This window comes from Staurois parvus, unplaced genomic scaffold (genome assembly GCF_062004578.1).
Source record: "Staurois parvus isolate SC_StPar_1 unplaced genomic scaffold, SC_StPar_1.0 ptg000227l, whole genome shotgun sequence".
Classification (NCBI taxonomy): domain Eukaryota; kingdom Metazoa; phylum Chordata; class Amphibia; order Anura; family Ranidae; genus Staurois; species Staurois parvus.
Window position 1 is genome coordinate 4,494,048 of NW_028318023.1, and position 24,486 is coordinate 4,518,533.

The 24,486-nt window shown below is 40.9% G+C and overlaps 1 protein-coding gene across 3 annotated transcripts in view; it reads right to left on the minus strand.

Annotated features, from left to right (window-relative positions):
- Positions 1 to 554: 554 nt before the first annotated feature.
- The window catches only part of ADAMTS3 (ADAM metallopeptidase with thrombospondin type 1 motif 3), a 305,366-nt gene continuing 281,434 nt past the window's right edge, over positions 555 to 24,486 (minus strand). For all 3 annotated transcript variants that reach the window (XM_089679599.1, XM_089679598.1, XM_089679600.1), the window contains one exon: positions 555 to 3,260. In XM_089679599.1, the coding sequence (XP_089535725.1) occupies positions 2,683 to 3,260 (578 nt within the window). In that variant the 3' untranslated portion in view covers positions 555 to 2,682. The remainder of the gene's footprint in view (positions 3,261 to 24,486) is intronic.

Consider the following 24,486-nt stretch of genomic DNA (forward strand, 5'->3'; position numbering starts at 1 on the left):
AGGGCCCCATGAGAGGCTCAGTCCACCCCTGTATGTGCTGCTGCTGAAATAAGCAAGCATTGAGGGGACGGATTGAGAGTATGCAGCAGGTCAGTGTGTAATCCCCGGACCCTGGTGACAGCACTGCAGCTTCATGTAGTAGGTAGGGGGGAGAGAGGGGGGGGGAAGAGGGCAGAGAGAGAGGGGGGGAGAAAGAGGAAAGATAGAGGTGGGGGAAAGAGAGCAGAGAGAGGGGGGGGGAAGAGGGAAGATAGAGAGGGGGGGGAAAGAGGGCAGAGAGAGAGGGGGGAGAAAAAGAGCAGAGGGGGTGGAGAAAGAGGGCAGAGAGAGTGGGGGAGAAAGAGAGCAGAGAGAGGGGGTGTCACCAAGTGTTCCGGCACTGGGTGACACCAACCCTAGGGATGCCCCTGCTCTGTTCTCTCTTACCGTCTGTGTAGTCATCCAAACCAAGCAACCTCTGTCACTGCAAGGTTATAAAATCAATGCAAAATCTGTTAGAAAATGGGCATTGAATAAACAGTCACAATGGATATATAAATAAGCCAGACAAAGTATACTATATTAAAGCTTTTTATTGCTAAGTGCTCCCCAATACAACAAACAGCATCAGTAGTGTACACTTAAAAAAGGTCACGAAATGAGCTCTGTAAGAAATATATGGTAAAAAAAGCGAAATACAGCATAATGAATATCTACATCCAGACAATAATAGGGTATGAAGAAAAATATTTTTTACTAAATTTCTGTCTTGGCAGTCATAAACTCAATTGTCTGTCTGTGGTCAGGGGTTGTCTGAGTACTAATCTAGACTATAGTTCTGACCTTCTAAACTTTATAGTGGTGTCACATAAAGCCATTGAAGGTGTCAAGTCAATACTTTAGGGTTAGCTTATGCACAATACATTACATAGAAAAAACCCACAATTTACTTCTAAGGTCTAGTTACAGGTACGTTTCAGATTGACTTTGTTTCAATGCATTACTTTATCGTCAAAATTTTACATTGGATTTCTAAACCTAATTATACACATCATTGACATGTAACGTTTTTTTTTTTGTTGTTATCATGGACAATTCTTTCAATAAAAATTGTTTGTCAAATTTTAAACTAGTTATGTTTTACATGAAATGGATTCATCAAATGATTGGTTTTGAGCGCCATATTTTATGCAGTAGTTTCCGGTTTAGCTTATAACCTATGTTTGCAAAGGACTGTCGTGCAAATTGCTTACCTGCTTTTTAATATAGACAAAAAAAACTATGCGGATGCTATCATTGTAAATATTCAGTAAATAAAATCTATCAAGAAAATCAATTTTTAATAAATATCTTCACTTTTATATTCTATATACAAGTACTTTACAGCTACATGAAAGAGCAAGACTGGTGAAATTGGTGAAAAATATGATCTGGTAGACCATGTTGCAAATATATTATTGCAGTCAGAAGCATTGTGGTTGTGAAATGTGAGGTGAGTTTTGCAAAGAAAAAGAAAATAAAGAAAAATAATAAAATAAATATCTCTCTTTGGTCAGTGATTGGTTTTTGGAATAATTATTTATTTTATGGCAAAGATGTGCAATGACTAAATGGTGATAAGTTATTTGTTGGTTGGAGCCCAAGGCTCTTTTCAATTGAAAAAAAAATGTGTAATTTTGTTAGTAATTCTATTCTATGTCTCTTTACTTCCTCTAAATAAAGAGGCTGTCCATTTGAGCTCCTCCTGCAAGCATACCTATTGTTCCATGTGCATCTTTGAAATGGAAGAAGAAATATTCTTCTCAGTAGATTAGACTCTACTAAATATCTTCCAATCTTCCCTATTTTGGTGAGGCAGTTCTAATTGTAGGACTATAACAAGGAAGCACTCACTGAGAAATTATGTAGATTTGCTAAAACATAAATTTAGTTTGGAGCCCCTAGGCAAGGTCATGATGAATAAGAAGTTGGATTTGTATTGATGGCATTGTTTTCTAACACGTGGGAGATGTATCCAATAACTTCCATTATCTAATATGTGTATTTTCCTTCTAATCCATCTTCTTTTTCCAGTATAATATAACCAATACCTAAGTATAGACAAGGATAACTGTACAGTGATAGTAAGCAAAGTGGTTTTAAAAGACATGCTTTGTCTTGCCAATAAGATGTTACTGAAGGTTTGAAAATGACAGTAATAAAACCATTCAAGATGATGAAGAATACTTTAGTCAAATAAACATGTCATATAGAACCACTGGATTAGGATTTACGAAAAAGATTCACCTCGTGGAATGTAAGGCAGATTGTACTGACAGGCAAATAGCACCAAAAAAAAAAAAACTTAAAACCAGTAAACAATACATAATCAGAAAAAAAAAGAAAAATAATACTGACTTTGCAACATTCAAACATCTACACAACAGCTGAGGAACATTGTCTTTAGAGGTGGAAAAAAGTGTCACCTGGTTTCAAAAGGAAAAAAGAACACTAAACTGATTCTTGGTTATGGGCCAGTGAATAAACCCAGCAAATCATGACTGGGGATCTTTGGTGTTTTTCCTACAATAATTTCAAGTTACAAATGAAAGCAAAGAACAGTTGGAAAATGGACGAATGAGTAAGTGAACCAGCACTTTGCACTTTTTTTTAAAGCAGAAAGCACCAATGTGTCCTTTTGCTCCAGTCCCTAAGCATTTAAGTTCATCTTTCTATAGAGGACGACTGTAAAGAACGTCTCTTCTCTTGAGGCTTATCATTTCTCTTCAGGGTTTTTACTGAAGAATGAGCACCTGTTGAGCTGGAGTTAGCACCTGCTGCAAGCGGCATGGCCGCTCCTGATGATTTATGTGTATGGATGTTGCTGTTGTGAGTTGCTGCAGATGGGGGAACAGCAACAAGTTTAAAAGTCTTGCTTGCTGCTAGTTGTGATCTCCTTAATGCTGGATCTGATGTCTTTGCTCGATTCTCTGTTGGAGACACGAGGCCAAGATCTGCATTGCTTTCTATGGAAGAAAGAATAGTCAAAAGACTTCTAGCTTCAGATTCAGTTTCTTCATTGTCGGATGATAAAGATGTGGGTATCATTCCTGCTCTTGATGCACTGGGATCAAAAGAAAGTTCATCCTCAGTTTCTGCTGCCTCTGTGAGGAATGGGGGAGACTGAGTGCTGCGTTTGCTGCAGGATTCACAGCAGAGCTTGTTGTAGCCCGGTATTGAGCAATATCGTGCAAGTACCTCCATTTGGCAGAATATGGACTTATCTCCTAAGCATGGTTCATCTGAAAAGCAACAGAAACATACATGATTTAAGTTGCATTGAAACTTTAAACTGCACCTGTAAAAAAACAAACTTGTTTTGTGGTAAATATATTTAAGAGGCAGATTACTTGAAAGGCATCCTAGTTAGAGCTGTAGATAACTAAGGTCCTGTGGGTTTAACCACTTGCCTACGGGGCACTTATACCCCATTCCTGCCCAGCTTTTCAGCTTTCAGCGCGGTCATACTTTGACAATTGCGCGGTCATGCAACACTGTAACCATATGAGATTTTTAGCATTTTTTTGAGGCTGATAGAGCTTTCTTTTGGTGGTATTTAATCAACTCTTGGTTGTTTATGTTTTGCTAAACAAACCAAAAACAACTAAAAATTTTGAAAAAAAAAAGTTTTTTCTTAGTTTTTGTTATACAATTTTGTAAATAAGTGATTTTTCTCCTTCACTGATGTGTGCTAATGAGGCTGCAGTGATGGGCACTGATAGGCTGCACTGATGGGCACTGATAGGTGGCACTGATGAGGAGGCACTGGTAGGTGGCACTGATGGGCATTGACAGGCATCACTGATGGGCACTGAAAGGCAGCACTCATATATGGCACTGATAGGCAGCACCGACTGGCACTGATAGGCGGCACTGACTGGCACGGTTTGGTGGCACTGACTGGCACTGTTAGGCGGCAATGATGCACACTGATAGGCGGCACTGATAGGTGACACTGAGTGGCAGCACTGATAGGTGGCACTGACTGGCATTGATAGGTGGCACTAACTGGCACTGATAGGTGACACTGAAAGGCAGCTCAGATGGGCACTGATATGTTGCATTGATGTGCACTGGTAGGCACTGATATGTGGCATTGATGTGGCACTGATGGGCACTCGCAGGTGGCATTGATGAGCACTGACAGCTGGCATTGATAAGCACTGACAGGTGGCACTGCTGGGGCTTCACTGATCATCAGGGCCCTGATGATCAGTGTACATGTCCCCTCTGAGGAATGCCGATTACCGGCTCTCCTCTCCTCACGAGCTGTCAGCGTGACAGCTTGTGAGGAGAGAAATGCCAATAACCGACATTTCCACCTCTGGCACACCCCTTGATGATGTAATGTATGATGAAATGCATAAGGTGGAGCCATGCACACACGCTACCATGCATGGCCGACCGGCCGGAGGCTATCTTGGATGCTGGAAGTCTGATCTTAGTGCTGTTACATGCTGATATATGTCTTTCATCATGTGAGTGTATTTTTACTACAATAAATTGCGTTATTTGAGGGTTTTACACTTTGTGGAGAAATCTGTTATTACATGTTTAACACCACGAGTTCTGGTCTTATACAACTTGCTTGGTGTGGTTGGAGTCACTACATATAGGGATCATCTTGGGTGGATTACCAGTTTCTCTTTTTTGGGTGTCCAGGGGTTATGCCCTCCGTCCATATCCCTGGAGGTCTTTTAAAAAAAAGCGTGATTGACCACTCTTATTAGGGGGTCACACACTTTCTGGTAAGGCATGCATGCAAGTAGGTGGTGCCACGTTGGCTATCCTCGGAAGTCTTCCTATCTCATCATGGCATTTGGGGACTGTTCTGCTTTGATTTTATCATTTGATATTTCACCTATGAACATTTTGAATCACTTTTGAAGTTTATTTTGTTTAGAATGTTTAAGCGCTCCACTTTATTTGTACACTATTGAGTAGGTGCCTGGTATCAAGGTACGGTGTTCAGCTGCTATTTATTGGTGGTTTATTTCCTAGCGCAGTTTTTGAGATATACTTTAATAATAGCAAGCTTTAAAGTTCCTGGGTTGTAGAATATCACAGAAAACAGGACCTATTACAGCACAAAAGTAGCTAGACACTGTAACTAGCAGAGATAAAAACAATCCTGAATTTAAGACACTCCTAAATATTTGGTTACTGCTTAACTAAACAGTATTGAACTCTTGAATCTTTAGCTAATTAGAAGCATATGGACTTGTTAGCATTCATTATTTTTATTAAGCTTTTTTAAATTCATACCAATTTTTAGGAATGGGGTTGTTCACATTTCAGTTTTGCTGTGGAAGTGTGTTCTGTTATGTGCTCCTAAATTCCTACATGCTGCAACTAGGGTGTGCTTTTCAGTAGGTGCATTGTTGACATCCTCCAAGACCGCTTACCACCACATTATGAAAATTGAGATTCTTATTGACCCATAGTTTTCCAACCAAATGTCTAAATGAAGTCTATAACTAAAATTTTCTTCCCATGTTGAACTTTACTGCCTAGCTTATCAGTAAGGTGGAACATGGGACTCTGTTGGTGCAAATGCCAAATAAAGTCAGAATTGTAGGCAAGGGTTATTTCAGCACCTGACACCTAGCAGGTGCAGTTCATTACTGTGTTGGTAACCTCATTCCCCAATGATTTACTACTTACAATTTAGGGTCAAAAATCCCCGGACATGTCTATTGCATCCAGTCAGTATTTCAATTTACTCATTGTCTCAATTTATATAATACCAACATTCATGCAGGGCTTTATGGAATGTATAAAACCATTCACATCAATAACTGTTTCTGGATAATATATAATCTAATAACGTATAATCTAATGTCACTGACATACTCATCCACTGTTAGACTACCAGTGTGTCTTTAGGTTAGTAAACCAGTTCACTCAGACTAAAACTTCACATACACAGAAAGAGCATACAGACTTCATTCATAACTCCACATTTTTTGTTTTTGTAAGTGGTCAGCCGGCAGTAACCAATAGTCATAATGTCCCCCAAACGTAGTTTAGACACTGTCACAGCATTTCAAATACAACAAATGCAAATGACTTTTAATATCACACACTCACAAAATTATTAATTCTTTTAGATTGCCCCAATTTACTACTAATACCCTATTTGTACTTAATCTAGCCAAGGTAAATGGTGTGAATCCCAGCAACATAAGGGTATACACAGCACCTTAGAAGAGTAGGAACTAGAAGACACATATTTATAGCAAACTGTACTCAAAAAAGTGTAAGTGTAAAAGCACCTCAGAAGATACATTAAGACATTTCAAAGGGTACTGTAAAGTTAAAGTGGTTGTAGAGTCTGAAGGTTTTTTACCTTCAAGCATTCGATGCATGAAAGTAAAAAACCTTTTGCGTGTAGCAGCCCCCGTCAGCCCCCCCTCCATACTCACCTGGGCCCCTTCTCAATCCAGCGATGTACATGGGAGCCTCAGCTGTCCCGGGTCTCTCTCTTCTTATTGGCTGAGACACAGTAGTGGGAGCCATTGGCTCCCACTGCTGTCAATCACAGCCAGTGAGACAATGAGGAGAAAGCAGTGGGGCTGGGCCAAGCTGTGGGTCTATGTGTCTTATGAACACATAGAGAGGGGCTTGGGAGCAAGCACGCACCACTGCCCACATAGCAAGTTGTTTGCTGTAGTTGGCACTGGCCAAGGGGAAGGAGCCAGGACCGTGGCGGGTGATCTGAGAAGAAGCAGATTGGGGCTGCTCTGTGCAAAACTATTGCACAGAGCAGGTGCGTATAATGTGTTTGTTATTTAAAAAGAAAAAAAAACCCTTTAGAATCACTTTAAGGTTTGTATGTGCTTCAAAAAAGAGTATGTGAGAGGCCATGGGTTAACACCACAAACTGTAAAATATCTTTCAGCATTTTTAAACATTAATTACTTTGTGGATATGTGCTTGACGTGGAGGCAAACTTCAGACAAGCTATGAAGATGAGAATTAGCATAAGATGTCCCTGTACTTTTAATTTAATATTCCTAATTGCAGGTAGGTTTTGACAGTATTATATTTAAAAGGTATTAGCAGGTCCATCCAAAGAGTTTCTTTAATTAGATATGCATACCTTCAAAAAATTGCTATTTGTCTGCATTACAGATTAATATTCATCTGTAAAACCTAAATGTGGAGCTGTGTAAAGGGTAACGTTGTATAAACATGGTAATGCAATGCACCCACTTAAATGATTTTCTCAGTTGCCAAAATGTAAAGACTTTATGCAAAGTTGTAAGTAAAATTTAAATTTAGATTAATCTCATGAGCCTGGATCTAACAAAAACTAACTCACATATGCAATCTTTCGTCATCTCTACCCACAACTGCTGTGAATCCTCACCAGCCAAACACCCCCCCCCTCCCCCTTAACCCAATGAACCTGGTCCTTTTCTTTTCCTTTCCAAATGCCCTCTTTTCTCCTCTCCTACACCTTTCCCTCAACAGACCTTCTTTCCCGTTTCTTTTCTATTTCTGCTGCTATGGCTGCACTTTACACTGCTGTCATCATTGTCCATATACCTTATATAACATTATTTATTTATTTATTTCAGGTACTTATATAGCACCATCAATTTGAGCAGCACTTTACATATATATATTATACATTCACATCAGTCCCTAACCCTCAAGGGTTGTACAATCTAAGGTCCCTAAATCACATTCATACATACACATTGTATATATACACATAATTGCCTTTATGACTTTAATGTCTATGTACAAATTTTGTGATACCTAAATATGCAATTTTTGTATTTCTTGAATCTTTCTAATAAAACATTGAACAAGAATGTTCAGTTGATAGCAAAAACCTGGCTGTCAGAGATACTGTATCTATGCCAGGGTTACAGGCAACATTAAAAAGAGGTTAGAAGAACAAGCTCTGCCTCCATCGCACCTTTTGCACTTAATCTGACTGAGGAACTGCACTAACTTTCAACCTGGCATGGATCTCGTTTAATCCTTATACAATTGTGAGAAAAGGTTATCCAAAATTCAACATGACTAGCCCATAGATGTCAGGTGTTCCTAAAATTGCAGATGTGGGTTTGACCAGTCTTGCCACATAAGAAGAAATCCCAGGAAGTCACTGGTCTAATTAATTTCTGTTGTTATGTGTGTTTTTCTTTGTACTGTTTATATAAAAAAAATTTTTTAACATAAATTAACACTTAGGGGTCTATTTATAAAACATTAATTTGTGAAATATCAGAACCATTCTTGAACGCTTGCTGAAATGTCCCCAAATGTTTTCTAATAGATTCAATCCTATATTGTCCACTATCTATTGTCCAAAATGTGGTATTGCTTTCTGAAATACCACAATGAAAAAAAATACCACATTTTGGCCACTAGATGAAGTTGAAGATATAGAAATGTATCTATAAGAAAAAACACAAGGAAATTTTGGCATAAATGATTTAGACATTCAGCCAACTAATATTTTATAAATGCACCCTTAAATATAAGGATTACCCATAGCACAAGATACACAGTGCATCCTTTTTGAAATAGATTGAGAACAGCAGTAGCTTTCCTTTTAAAAAGTCTCAATCTGACATAATCATTGTATGAACTTTACAGATCAGAAAAATATGGGGAAGAAGGGGAGATGAGTCACTTCTCTTGATCATTTAGCTGACTGTATAGTCTGACCTTCAATTATTGACCTCAGCAAGCAACAGCCTTTTTTCAGAGAAGTAGTTAAAGTTAGCCCTGTAAAAATATGATGAGGATCTTAAAGTTTCATCTGCCGATATATGAATATATATATATATATATATATATATATATATATATATATGCAAAAAAAAAATCAGGAAGGGGGAAAATACCTTTTCACATCACTGTATATATATATATATATATATATATATATATATATTACACTATATTGCCGAAAGTATAGGGACTCCTGCCTTTACACACACATGAACTTTAGTGGCATCCCAGGTTAGTCCGTAGGGTTCAATATTGAGTTGGCCCATCCTTTGCAGCTATAACAGCTTCAACTCTTCTGTGAAGGCTGTCCACAAGGTTTAGGAGTGTGTCTATGGGAATGTTTGACCATTCTTCTAGAAGCACATTTGTGAGGTCAGGCACTGATAACAGACGAGAAGGCCTGGCTCGCAGTCTTCGCTCTAATTCATCCCAAAGGTGTTCTATCAGGATGAGGTCAGGACTCTGCAGGCCAGTCAAATTCTTCCACCCAAAACTCGCTCATCCATGTCTTTACGCCATCTATGAAATTTCCTTGCTACTAAATTGCACAGTCAACTCTTAGTGGTATTATAACAAAGTGGAAGCAACTGGGAACAACAGCAACTCAGCCACGAAGTGGTAGGCGACGTAAAGTGACAGAGCAGGGTCAATTCATGGTGAAGTTCGCAGAAGTCGCCAGCTGTCTGCAGAATCAATAGCGCACAGACCTCCAAACTTCATGTGGCCTTCAGGTTAGCACATTAACAGTGCATAGAGAGCTTCATGGAATGGGTTTCCATAGCCCAGCAGCTACATCCAAGCCTTACATCACCGACTGCAATGCAAAGCACCGGATACAGTGGTGTACAGCATGCTGCCACTGGACTCTAGAGCAGTGGAGATGTGTTCCCTGGAGTGACCAATCACGCTTCTCTGTCTGGCAATCCAGTGGATGTGTCTGAGTTTGGTGGTTGCCAGGAGTATGGTACTTGCCTGACTGCATTGTGCCAAGTGTAAAGTTTGGTGGAGGGGGATTATGATGCGGAGTTGTTTTTCAGGAGTTGGGTTTGGCCCCTTAGTTCCAGTGAAGGGAACTCTTAAGGAGTCAGCATACATACATTTTGGACAATTTCATGATCCCAACTTTGTGGGAACAGTTTGGGGATGGCCCCATCCTGTTCCAACATGACTGTGATCCAGTGCACAAAGCATGTCTTTATGAAACCCATTCCATGAAGCTGCCTATGCACTGTAGTTGTGCTAATGTGAAGGTCTTTAGCTACTGACTTTGCAGACAGTTGGCAACTTCTGTGCACTGTGAGCTCTAGCATGTGCTGACCCCGCTCTGTCATTTTACGTGGCCTACCACTTCATGGCTGAGGAGCTGTTGTTCCCAGTTGCTTCCACTTTGTTATAATACCACTAATAGTTGATGATGAAATATTAGCAAGGAAATTTCACCGATTGACTTATTGCACAGGTGGCAACCTATCACAATACCACACTTGAATTCACTGAGCTCCTGAGAGCGACCCATTCTTTCACAAATGTTTGTAGAAGCAGTCTGTATGCCTAGGTGCCCGATTTTATACACCTGTGGCCATGGAGGTGATTGGAACACCTGAATCCAATGATTTGGAGGAGTGTCCCAATTTGGCAATATAGTGTATATACACTATGTATTCTTTAGAAAATATTCTTCCCCCAAGAAATTGCTGGTCATCGTGGTTGTAAACCTTCATGTATACCCAGTGAAGTGACTAGTCTTAGATGATACACAGAAATGAAACAAATACTTCTACATACGTTTTACCTGTTTATCTGAGGCAGTTTTTTCACTAGAACCTTCTAAGCCTGCATTCATACTTGCAAATGCTCCCTTCCTGCAATACCTGCAAGTATCATAGCGGGGCTTCCCACGATTAGCTGCAAGTAGGAAGCCCCATTTAAAGCAATGGGAGACTTTTGACTCTCGTAGATAATCAGGGCAACTGGCATGCAATATCATCATGCAGTGATCACATGCGTGTGATCGGTCCTAGACGCAGACTGTCTTGATCACAGGGGATCATTACATGAGGGATTATTTGAGAGTGGGTACAAAAAATACACATGAATGACAACGGATATGGTTTGGATCAACGATAATAATGGAGGTGTCGCCAGGTACTAAATGAAAAGGTACAGTTGCAAGAAAAAGTATGTGAACCCCTTGGGATTACGTGGAGTTTTGCATGAATTGGGCATAAAATGTGCTCTGAACGTCATCTAAGTCAAAACAATAGAAGAACACAGTCTGCTGAACATAATACTACACAAACATTAGATGTTGCCATGGTTTAATTGCACATAACATGTAAACATTCACAGTGCAGGGAGGAAAAAGTATGTGAACCTTTGGACTTAATAACTGGTTGACCCTCCTTTGGCAGCAATAACCTCAACCAAACGTTTCCTGTAGTTGCAGATCAGACCTGCACAACGATCTGGAGTAATTTTGGACCACTCCCCTTCACAAAACTGTTTCAGTGTAGCAATATTCTTGGGATGTCTGGTGTGAATCGCTCTCTTAAGGTCATGCCACAGCATTTCAATCAGGTTGAGGTCAGGACTCTGACTGGGCCACTCCAGAAGGCGTATTCTGTGCTGTTGCAGCCATTGTTTTGTTGAATTACTTGTATGCTTTGGGTCATTGTCCTGTTGCATCACCCATCCTCTGCGGAGCTTCAGTTGGCGGACAGATGGTTGTACGTTTTCCTGCAAAATGTCTTGATAAACTCTGGAATTCATTTTCCCATCAATGACAACAATCCGTCCAGGCCCTGAGGCAGCAAAGCAGCCCCAAACCATGATGCTCCCTCCGCCATGTTTTACAGTGGGGATGAGGTTTTGATGTTGGTGTGCTGTGCCTTTTTTTCTCCACACATAGTGTTGTGTGTTCTTCCCAAACAACTCAATCTTGGTTTCATCTGTCCACAGTATATTTTGCCAGTAGTGCTGTGGAACATCCAGGTGCTCTTTTGCAAACTTCAAACGTGCTGCAATATTCTTTTTGGACAGCAATGGCTTCCTTCGTGGTGTCCTCCCATGTACTCCATTCTTGTTTAAGGTTTTCCTTATTGTAGATGTGTCAACAAAAATGTTAGCATGTGCCAGAGATTTCTGTAGGTCTTTAGCTGACACTCTAGGATTCTTCTTTACCTTATGCAGCATTCTGCGCTGTGCTCTTGCAGTCATTTTTACAGTACGACCACTCCTAGGGAGAGTAGCAGCAGTGTTAAACTTTCTCCATTTGTAGACAGTCTGTCTTACCATGGACACATGAACATCAAGGCTTTTGGAGTTACTTTTGTAACCCTTTCCAGCTTCATGCAAGTCAACAATTCTTGATCGTAGGTCTTCTGAGAGCTCTTTTCTGCAAGGCATGGTTCACATCAGACAGTGCTTCTTGAAACCAGTAAACCCAAAACAGGTGTGTGTTTTTTAAGGGCAGGACAGCTGTCAGCAACACATCCAATATCATCACACTGATTGGAGTCAAGGTTGGCTCACTCCTGGCTCCAATTAGCTCTGGGAGAAGTCATTAAGCTAGGGCCTCACATACTTTTTCCTCCCTGCACTGTGAATGTTTACATGTTATGTGCAATTAAACCATGGCAACATCTAATGTTTGTGTAGTATTATGTTCAGCAGACTGTGTTCTTCTATTGTTGTGACTTAGATGACGTTCAGAGCACATTTTATGCCCAATTCATGCAAAACTCGTAATCCCAAGGGGTTCACATACTTTTTCTTGCAACTGTATGTATATGTTTTCCACCATCAACCATTAAACCATGTCTTTATTAAAGTGTATTGACAGTCAAAACATTTTTTTTTAGTTTTGATTAGAGTGGGGATTAGAATCCCTATCGAGTTCTCTGTTATCTAGGGCTCAGTTAGAGAGATTTTCCCTCCCATCCTGTTCTGGGGACAGAGTTTCACAGAAAGTGGAAGAAAATCTGTGACTAGCATTCCCATCCCTCTCGTTTTTACCTCTGTTTGTGCATGGGCACAACCAGCCTGTCAGGTTTATCCTGAATGAAAAACTAAAGCCAGGCGCACTGATCACTGTATTCTGAAAGCAAAGAAGTCTCTCCACTGTCAGAATACAATAGCTTAGCGGGAAGGATTCCCCCAACCACCTTGAATATGTAAATGGTGGGCATCGGATCTTTTTTTTATTCAACCAGCTGGCTGAATTAAAAAAATGATTAATGTATGGAGAGCTTAACTGTTGGAGAGTTTACTTTACGTCCGGTCTGATGAAAAGGTAGTTCCCAGGACAGTGAGTAAGGAGAAATCTTCCTGGACAGCAGAAAAACCTAGCAGGCATTCTAATCCTTCCTCACTCTACCCAAAACTAAAAGAAAAGCTTTGAATATAGATACACTTGTAGCAAACTGCAGTTATAACGGTCTGTCTTTGGTTTCTAATAAAGACAGTGCCCAGTCATACCGGTGCATTTTCAGATGCGATTTGCGAATTGAAATCACACCTAATGAATATGAATGTCAGTGTCTGAACAAGTGTGATTTGCTGCAGCGTGATTTCTAAAGTAGTTCTTGCATTACTTTTACTGCAGTTTTGTTGCGATTTCACATACATAGAATATAATGGAAATCACACTGCAAATTGCAAGAAATCATTGAAAATCTTCACAAGTAGCAATAAAGTCTTCAGAAATCGCACCTGAAATTGCACACAAATCGCACAATTTTAAGTTGCAGCGGTGTGACCGGTGACTAAGATAAAAATTAGTTCAATCTTTGGGAACCATTCAAGCAGAAATCCAGATAAGCCACGGATTACCAACTCCAGGCCAAAATTAACAGGTGGAACTTGGATGTTTGGAGCAAACACAGCAATTACTATAGTGCAGTGAACATTTGTAACACATAAGTGTAACAGCCTTTCATTGTTTGATATTCTAACAAAAGGATTTAAACTACATGATCTTTCATCTTGATCCTTTACCATAATACTTTTTATGAGAATGAATCATTGTGAGAATGATTCACGCTACTACCTTTCTGTAAATTGAAGGGGAAAATAAGACGAGGTGATGAATCTTGCATGTGAACTGATGATCAGAGAAGCCTTTATATAAATCCTAATTACCTTTCCGTAATGGGTAGGTAATATGTTTGACGCTCATGAGCACTAAGTCGTGACGAGTGGGGAGCACATTCTGAATGTGAGAGAGCTTGATAAATTTTAGAAGAAATGAAAAGAACAGTTTTTATGCACCACATTTGGTTTTGCATTAATTAATATGATTTCACCCTGTGAATACACTGGGTGATACAGTGCATCCAGAAAGTATTAAGAGCACTTAACTTTTGCCACATTTTCTTATGTTACAGTCTTATTCCAAAATGGATTAAATTAATTTCTTTCCTCAACATTCCACAAACAATACCTCATAATGACAATGTGAAAGAAGTTTGTTTTGAAATCTTTGCAATTTATTAAAAATAAAAAAAAATAAAAAAAACACGTGTACATAAGTATTTACAGCCTTTGCTATGACACTCAAAATTGAGCTCTGGTGCATCCTGTTCCCACTGATCATCCTTGAGATGTTTCCACAAATTGATTGGAGTCCACCTGTGGGAAAATCAGTTCATTGGACATGATTAGGAAAGGCATAAACCTGTCTATATAAGGTTCCACAGTTAACAGTGCATGTCAGAGCACAAACCAAGCCATGAAGTCCAAGGAATTGTCCGTAGACCTCCGAGACAGGATTGTATCAAGGCACAGATCTAGGAAAGGGTACAGAAAAATTTCTGCAGCATTGAAGGTCCCAATGAGCACAGTGGCCTCCATCATCCCTAAATAGAAGAAGCTTGGAATCACCAGGAATCTTCCTAGAGCAGGCCGCCCGGCCAAAAAGAGCAGTTGAGGAAGAAGGACCTTAGCCAGGGAGGTAACCAAGCCCGGCCAAAAAGAGCAGTTGAGGAAGAAGGGCCTTAGCCAGGGAGGTAACCAAGCACCCGCTGGTCACTTTGAAAGAGCTCTAGAGTTTCTCTGTGGAGAGAGGAGAACCTTCCAGAAGCACAACCATCTCAGCAGCACTCCACCAATCAGGCCTGTATGGTAGAGTGGCCAGACGGAAGCCACTCCTCAGTAAAAGGCAAATGGCAGCCTGCTTGGAATTTGCCAAAAGGCACTTGAGGGACTCTCAGACCATGAGAAACAAAACTCTCTGGTCTGATGAAACAAAGATTGAACTTTTTGGCCTGAATGCCAAGCGTCATGTCTGGAGGAAACCAGGCATCGCTCACCACCTGGCCAATACATCCCTACAGTGAAGCATGGTTGTAGCAGCATCATGCTGTGGGGATTTTTTTCAGCAGCAGGAACTGGGAGACTAGTCAGGATTGAAGGAAAGATGAATGCAGCAATGTACAGAGACATCCTTGATGAAAACCTGTTCCAGAGCACTCTGGACCTTAGACTGGGGCAACGGTTCATCTTTCAACAGGACAACGACCCTAAGCACGCAGCACATAAAAAAGGAGTGGCTATGGGCCAACTCTGTGAATGTCCTGGAGTGGCCCAGCCAGAGCCCAGACCTGAACATCTCTGGAGAGATCTGAAAATGGATGTACATCGATGCTCCCCATCCAACCTGATGGAGGCTGAGAGGTGCAGCAAAGAAGAATGGGAGAAATTGCACAAAAATAGGCGTGCCAAGATTGTAGCATCATACTCAAAATGACTTGAGTAATTGGTGCTAAAGATGCTTCAACAAAGTATTGAGCAAAGGCTGTGAATACTTATGTACATGTGGTTGTTTTCATTTTTTATTTTTAATAAATTGCAAAGATTTCAAAACGAACTTCTTTCACGTTAACATTATGGGGCATGGTTTGTTGAATGTTGAGGAAAAAATTAATTTAATCCATTTTGGAATGAGGCTGTAACAACAAAATGTGGCAAAAGTTAAGCTCTGTGAATACTTTCTGGATGCAATGTACATTAGGGGTATAGGGAGCTCGGAAGATACTGATTGACATTTGCACTGTGTAATATGGTATTTACACCTTTGAACTGTAGCTGTTGAATAGAATAAGATTGGAACTTTGTATGTACAAAGCTTCAGATATTTTTTATATAGCATTATGGGTTGCACTGCTGTCAGCTTTTGAACAACACACAGCATATGTCAGGGAATCACTTCAGTTTGACAGCATGCTGAGGGTTAAGAAAATTACTTAGCGGCTTGTACATATTTATTACAGTCATTACTAATAAACAAATACACAAATAAAAAGCTTACCTTCCCTCACGGCTAGATACTAAAAAAAAAGTGTACTTTCAGCCAACAGGTGGCGCTCTGAGCCTCTTTTCACATTTTTCAAGTTGCCCTTATGTGGTTTAATGGGACAAAAAGCCTGATGCTTACAGAGCTCAGTAGCATATGCTAAAATATACCCACACAATCAAGAATGTCAAAAACAGGCCACATGTAAGCGATTTCTGCTCCTTCTAAAACATGCAGGGATCTCTTTACTATTAAAGGGTCATTTGTGAAGATGAAGAGATATTTTACATAAATAGTAAAAAGGCAGATATAAAACCTTAGTTTAAAATATATACATGAAAAGAATCAAACTAAACTGTTCCATAAGCATTAAAGTTTATTTTTTTTTAAATGTACCCATCATTAGAAAGCAAGATCTGCTGGTGAAAATCCTTATTTCCCTATGACTGTATGGTTGCACTTTCCACCAGTTCATTATAGCGCTCTGTACGAACTGTGGGCAAGCCTGTGACAGATGCAGTACACCTGTGATCCCGAAAGACTTGTAGCATTGTTCAAAGCCAGAGGATATGGAGTCTCTCTGCTGGAACTCATAACATGGGAACAGGCGTCAGAGTGCACCAATTCAGAAGTGTAAATTTATGGCAGGGAAGATGCCGTTCAAACCAGCCCGATCTGATCACGGTGTTGGCCTCAGCCACTGCTCTGGTCTCACCCTCTGATGCCTTTCACCCCACCCACTTGGGCTTCAGTAGCTGAGGCCAAAACCATGATCAGATTGGGCTGGTTTGAGCGGCGTCATCCCTTCCACAACAGAATACCTGTCACCATTCCCAATTCCCTAGAGTCTAGCATGTGCCTTATCATAGGGACAATTATAATAAGTACAGAAATAGAAATAGAGCGTCCAATAGGGGCAAAATTCTTTAGTAAAGACAAGAAAATGCCAGATCTTACAACTGTGATATACAAGCATGCCTTTTAAACCTAAGTGTACGTAGACAAAAATCACATGAGTTCATGTGAATATACTTATGTATGGTATATACTTGAAAGGAACATAAAGGAACAGTCATCATGAAATGACTTAGAAATCAACTTTGCCCATTACAGGGCTTCAGAAATAATTCAAATGTTACTGAAACATGTATCAAGGTGTGTAACTTTGAATGTACACCAGAGTTTTAATTATTACGCAACATTAAGGGGGTTAAATGGAAGAGTTAGATGACCCATAAGAGGAGTTATCCCAGAGGTTCCACATTTTGTTAAAAGTGTCCAGGGACTCATTGGAGATAGCCGTTAGGCATTCCAACCTCCTAACCTCTGCTACAGCAGAAATAAATTGTGAGTGTGTCGAAATACCAGGAGTTCTCCAATGGCATGGAATTAGTTGTCTGGCTGCTGTGAGAATGTGAACAGCAAGTCTTTTAGCACCCTTAGGTATACCTAATGCAGGCAGGCCTAAAAGATAATTGAGAGGGTCCAGAGGGAGGAAAACTTCTAAAACACATTTCCAAAACCTGCTGAACTTTTGACCAATAGGTCTGTATGAGAGGGCAGTTCCAAAAAATATGAGTCATCGTATCTCTGTCTCATTCACATCTCCAACAAACCTCTGACGCATTCTTATTGATCGAGTGTAAAAGATCTGGGGTTCTGTAACAGTACATTAAAACCTTATAAATATTCTCGTTATGACTAACACATTTTGAGGATTTAGCCGCCATATCCCAGATCTTTTGCCAACATACCAGGGGGATAGAACGATTAAGGGCTAAGCACCACTTCTGCATACACATGAGTAACTGCTGTAAGGGGGGATGCATCCATTAATATTTTATAGAGAGTGGACATAAGGTGTAACTGTGTAGGTCCCTGAGCACATGTGGACTCAAAAGCTGTTGGGCTATCTAGAGTTAAGGAAGAGCATTATATTTTTAAGAAAAAAAATGTACTTATTTGATGTCTTGAATAAAACAGTGTTTCAAGCTCCATCATGATACCTGCATGCAAGCAGGTGATTCCAAGGGATTAAACGTTTTTCTGCTGTGCTGACTCTGATCTGAAGTTATCTGGGTCAACTATGTTTTTGTACACTTTTTAGCAGGGTTAGTATCCCCTGTCCCCATGTAGGTCATACCACATACAAATGGGTTCTTCATTGCCCCTGGAGTCTTCTGCTGGAACCATTACCAAGTTGTAGGCTATTACTGTGTAGGCTGTTACTCTGCCAGACTAGGACCCCATCTGGGGGCTCAGTCAGGGTTCCCTACAGGGTTGAGAATCTGAGGACTCTTAGGGGTTGATTTACTAAAACTAAGAGTAAAATCTGGCGCAGCTCTGCAAAGAAACCAATCAGCTTCCAGGTTTTTTTGCCAAAGCTTAATTGAACAATCTGAAATTAGAAGCTGAATGGCTACCATGCACAACTGTGCCCAATTTTGCACTCTGCACTTTTAGTAAATCAACCCCTTAGCTACCAGTTATGTATTTAGTGCTTTTTGTGGATTACTGTCAATCATGGACTCTAAAGGGAGAGCTTGTTACCTCTGTGAATTAATTGCCTAAATGGATTGTTTTCATGAACTTACCATCTGCCTAAGGTGCATACAATTTATGGGGCACTTAGAGAATACTGTACAGGAATGTATGTAAAATTTCTTTGAAGGAACTGCTCCTGTATGCCTGGGTAATATTTTAGTAAAGCTTCCTTGTTTTTTTAATCTGCCTTTGTCTAAAGTCTCTCTAAACGGGCACATGCATGGTGTATCAAAAGAACAGGGCTTACATTAGGGGACTAGAGAGTTAGGGAGATACAGTACATAGAGCTCAGCATGTAGGATGCTGTCTAGTGTAGGTTACATTGCTGCTGCTAGGGACAACCATATCTTTTGCTAAAAGCAGCCAACCAGCCATTGAACAAGTGACTGGTAAGGGTGAGGGTTACTGTGGGATAAAAGGGTGGCCCCTTCTCTATACTGGGACCGGATTAGTGGCACAGCATAGCTTGGGATCTATCCTGGGAGTCACAGGAGAGAGAGATGTAAGGGAGCCCTCCCATATGGAAGAAAAATATATTTGAAATATATTTTAAAAATATTCCTCACACATATATTGCCATATATTTGAAATACTACAATTTTGGCCATATTCAGTATATTTCACAATATATTTCAATAAATATTTTATATATACATATATATATATATATATATATATATATATACACACACACTGCATGTTGAAATGCGTTTTTATTACAATATATATGGAAAATATTTTTAAAAATACATTTCAAATATACTGTATGTCTTTAAAAATACAAATCTACATTTTTGGAATGCATTTACAAATATATGTACAAATATATGCTAAAATTACTTTTTTATATGTTAAAAAAATCTGAAGAATATATTTAAAAAAATATATATTTTTAACAATGTAACAGCTTGGTCGCAGATTACTGAGAGTGAACAGTGCAAGTGCTGCTCACTCGCTTGGAAGATCTGCCTTAATCTTGATTTCACATGAACACGGCTCTCTATCTGGGTTTAGGCATTGGCAAGTGCAGTTCTACTATGTCCTCACTGGGGTGCCTCAAGCCCCGCCCACCTGCAGTTATAAAATGATCATTTTCTGTCAAGTGCATATTTGGGGTTTTTTTTAGTTTAAATGTAGCTTGATATTATAAGTATAGTGGACCCCAAGGGCATATAAAATTAACCCTTAACGCACCTCCCAGCCCTTTAAGGGGTTTCTGATGCTGGAAAACAGGATGGGTTTATGATCATATGACCGCCGTGATTGGCTGTCACAGCGGTCACATGATCAGAAAGCTCCCGAAGTAGCAAGGCGAGAGCTTTCTGTTAGGCGCCGGTAACTGGGCTAGGAGCGTGCAGGGTGCACCCTCTCAGCACAGGTTTGTTTACATTTTGGTACGCAAATATTTTGTCAAGGCCCACCCACCGAGAGGACGCATATTTCTTTTTAACTACAATAAAGGCCAGTACCCAAATGTAATGTTTCTGATTATGTAAGAGTTTTGAATTACATCTTTAGATAGGCATATAAAAGTGTCAGACGATTATCAGAACAAGCATAACAGGAAGCAGCAACTTACAGATGATTACCTGTTAAAGCGGAGTTCCAGCTGAAAAAAAAAAAAAATAAAACTCAGCAGCTACAAAAACTGTAGCTGCTGACTTTTAAAATATAGCCACTTACCTGTGTCCTTACAACCACTGGTTTCACCAGCCGTCTTCTCTCCCTGGCACCGGTATCTTTAGTATGGGCACTCGGCTGTGACAGCTTGTGGCTTCACAGCTGGGTGCTCACTGCGCATGCGCGAGAAGTGTTGCGCTTTGTGAATGGCCCTGTAGTCTTCTGGGACCTGTCACGTGTCCTAGAAGTCTACAGGGGACGGAGGACGACAACTTCCCCTTCTGATTGCCTAGGCCACAGGTGTCAAACTGGCAGCCCTCCAGCTGTTGCCAAACTACAAGTCCCATGAGGCATTGCAAGATTGGCAGTTACAAGCATGACTCCCAAAGTCAGATGCTTGATGGGACTTGTAGTTTTGCAACAGCTAGAGGGCCGTCAGTTTGACACCCCTGGCCTAGGCGATCGCAGCAGAAGTTGGAGTGGGTACGTGTCAAATTCGGGTACCCGCTCCCCAAAAGGTGCCAATCCTTAATGGGGAGCGGGGGACAAAGCATTAAAGTGGAACTTCCCCTTTTGGGTGGAGCTCCACTTTAAATAATGATATAAATGCCCTAAACTCCCTTCAAATGAAATTGTCAGCTTCAGCCATGTTGTCGTTATTGTTTTTTTTTACAACAAATGGTGTCTTTAAATTATAACAAAAACTGGAACAGTTAGTGAATTGCAATATATATATATATATATATATATATACATAATGTAAATAAAGGTAGAACAGGATATAAATAAATTATAGAGAACATTGTAGGGTTGATTTACTTAAGGCAGTTAGACTGTGCACTTTAGAAGTGAAGTTGCACTCATTTTCCCCAGAGGTTAGCAAATGTAGTGAAGCTCTCCTGATTTCCATTCGCCAATAATGCGCGAATAAAAATGCTGCTTTTCAAAATTTCTTTGCGCATGATTGGGTATTCCGTATGAAGTACAGCTTCACCACATTCACTAAAAATGTGCGCTTCCAATGTGCACCATCTATTTGCCTTTAGTAAATCAACCCCACTGTATTGTTATTTTAGAATTGAAAAGTTCTCTGGATGCCTGTTAGGACTTTTAAGTAATTTTAAAGCTACAAACATTAGTTGTTGCATATCTGCTAATTAACGTTTTGTGCAAAAATGTAGCTTGAAGCTTGTGGGCCCCAATGCAAAAGTTGACCTGGTGACCCCCTACTGCCCCCAGCCATTTCCACCACACGCCAAGATACTCCAAGTGGCTTAAGAGTTGTTTCAGATTTTTATTTACATATCGAGAGGGTAATTCAAAGGAATTAGAGAGTTATCTCAAAACGTGGACAGTTTCTCCAAAATATTTTGAATACAATGGAGCAGCAGTAGGCAACCTTTGAGAGGTGGAGATCAACCTGAACAACATGAAAGATATAAAAAATCACGGGGGTTCAGCTCCCTTTTGCTTTAAGATAATACCCAGCACAAGGCCTAATTATATATTAAGGAAAACTTGTAAAAATATAATAAAACAAATGTCACTGTAAAAATATAAACTTAGCCTACCTTGAAAGTGGGTAGTGTCAGTCAGTAGAGCAGTGGACTGTATCAGTAGAGCAGTGGACGGTGTCAGTAGGCCAGTAGGAGGTGTGTGGACAGTGTCAGTAGAGAAGTGGACTGTGTCAGTAGAGCAGTGAACTGTCAGTAGGGCAATGGACAGTGTATGTCAGTGGAGCAGTCAACAATGTCAGTAAGTAGAGCAGTGGACAGTGTCAGTAGAGCAATGGATGATGTCAGTAGAGCAGTGGATGGTGTCAGTAGAACAGTGAATTATGTCAGTCAGTTGGGCAGTGGACAGTGTCAGTCAGTAGAGGAGTGGACAGTGTCAGTCAGTAGGGCAGTGAATGGTTTCAGTAGGATAGTGGATGGGGTCAGTAGGACAGTAAATAGGGTCAGTAGGGTAGTGGGTTGGATCAGTAGGGCAGAAAACAATGTCAGTAGTTTCTTCTTACATTTTTTTTTTTTACTATGTCATTTTTTATTTTTTGTCAATTTTAGTGGAAATAAATAGACCCCTGAGGTCTCACCTTTGAGACAGAGAAAGTGATTGAAGACACTGTTCTCAATCTTCATCTTTGCAGCCTCAGCTGTACAGAAGGAATGAACAGGAAGAACTCTGCTCTGTCTTCTGTTCATTCACAAACTAAAGCATAGTAAACACTGTTTACTGTGCTTCAGGTATGAATGAACACACTGAGTCACTCACTGTGTTCATTCAGTAAAGGAAGGGGTCGGTAAATGACATATTCACCGGCTACTTTCCCACTGTCCATCATGAAATGATCCCCTGCAACAGTTCGCGGGAAAGGAGGGGAATCTGGCAGAGCTTCGGGGGAGGGGGGAGTGGGCAGGGAGTCACAGAGGGCCTGGGCAACAGAAATAAGAGTAACCTGGTTAGAAGGGACAGAAAATACAGAAACCATCCCCCTCCATTTTCCTACAGCAGCCGATGAAAGACAATGGGAGAGAAGGAGATGGCTTTTAACAGCTGCAGGAGGAAAGAGTAGGGGGCTGGTTTTTGTATATGCCGCCCCTCCTGTCCAGGTATAGGACCAGATGTGACAGGGAGGCCCCATTGGTCCCCTGGAGCATAGGTGGGTTTGCCATTGTGACTCCTGTTGCCCCCAATCCTTTGCCAGTGTTAGGGTCCCTTCATACACAGGGGTCTCCCTGGAGCCTGCACACTACAAGTCCCAGCATGTTCAGGACTCCTCCCCAATGCTAGCTCCTGTCACTCCCCCACACATGGGATGTCCCCAGTACAGGAAGAATCTAGGGAACTCTCAGTCCCCCTCAATGTGTAGAAGCCCCCAGCCCTGTTAGTGTCCAGGACTGTAGAATGTTTTCAGTCCCTCCACATCCCCCCATCCCCTCTTTTCCCCCCATGCTCCACGCTTACCACTTGATGAACTTGATTGTAGGATCTGCACATGTACCCCCTGCCGGGCCCTTGATATAACTGAGGACAGGTGGGAGGGACAATAAGAGAACATGAAGCCATGGAGAGATCAACGGGGACTGACCTGGAGTGAGAGGCGAGGAGACAGGGGAGGAAGGGGCGGGACCAGCTCACAGAGGGGTAGGGACAGGGAGGACACGCGGCTGGGAGGCAGTGGGATGAGACACTCCTCTTCCTCCACTCAACGGCTCTGTCCCACCTGCCTTGGCCCCTCAAGTGACCCTGCCACCCACACACAGGTACAGTGGCATACAAGTTATATGTGAGAGGGAGGCTGTACAGACCCCCGTGAAGCATGGGTGGAGTCGCAGTTGCGACCCCTGATGCTACGCCCATGATTATGACAGTTGATGATCTTCAAACAATGTTTAATAGTATCCACTACCAAAGTAAACACTGAGCCATGTAAATGGCATTTATTTCTTCTCGATAAGTTCATTTAGAGAATGTACAAAACCATTGAGTTGGGGGTACTCTCTGGTTGGGATAATGTGCTTGACTCATAGGGAAATATGAAACAAAGGCTTGAATTACATGCTAAAAATGAGTTAGTAAATACTTTGTTTTTCTTTAACCCCTTGGCGCCAGCACCTCCCGGCCCTTTAAGGGTTTCAGAAGCCAGGAGGCGGGGTGGGGTTTAGGGTCATGTGACCGCCGTGACACACCATCACGACGGTCACATGATCGGGAAAGGTCCCAATCGAAAGAAGAGATCGAGACCTTTCCGTGAGTACCAGACATGTGTGCTGGAATCGCGCAGGGTGCGCGCTCTCAGCACATATGGTCTTTTTTAATACGCAAATGTGCTGCTTCTCGGCATCTAGGCCCAGACGCCGGCAGGCCGCACATTTGCGTTCGGCCGGCATGAAGAGGTTAAATAAAGGAACTAATATACAACATATCATGTAGCAATACTAGTATTTTGGTATTTAGTATTCATTATATAGAAAGATAGTTATACTACCTATACTACTACTAAAGTGACACTAAATGCAGTTTTTAAAAAAAATCTATTCAAGTATGTATTTGTAACTTAAAGTATCTTCTATTGCTCTCAGCCTACTCCAAATCTCCAAATTCTTTTTTTTTTTTTGCTGTTGTGATCCGACTTTTATGTTAGAGGGTGGCTATGCTCCTTCTTCACTGTATGCAGGAACATAGCCACCATCTCTCGCTCTCTCCGGGGCCATTAAGTAGCGAATGTGTATGAATAATTTGGGGAAATAAGGATTATG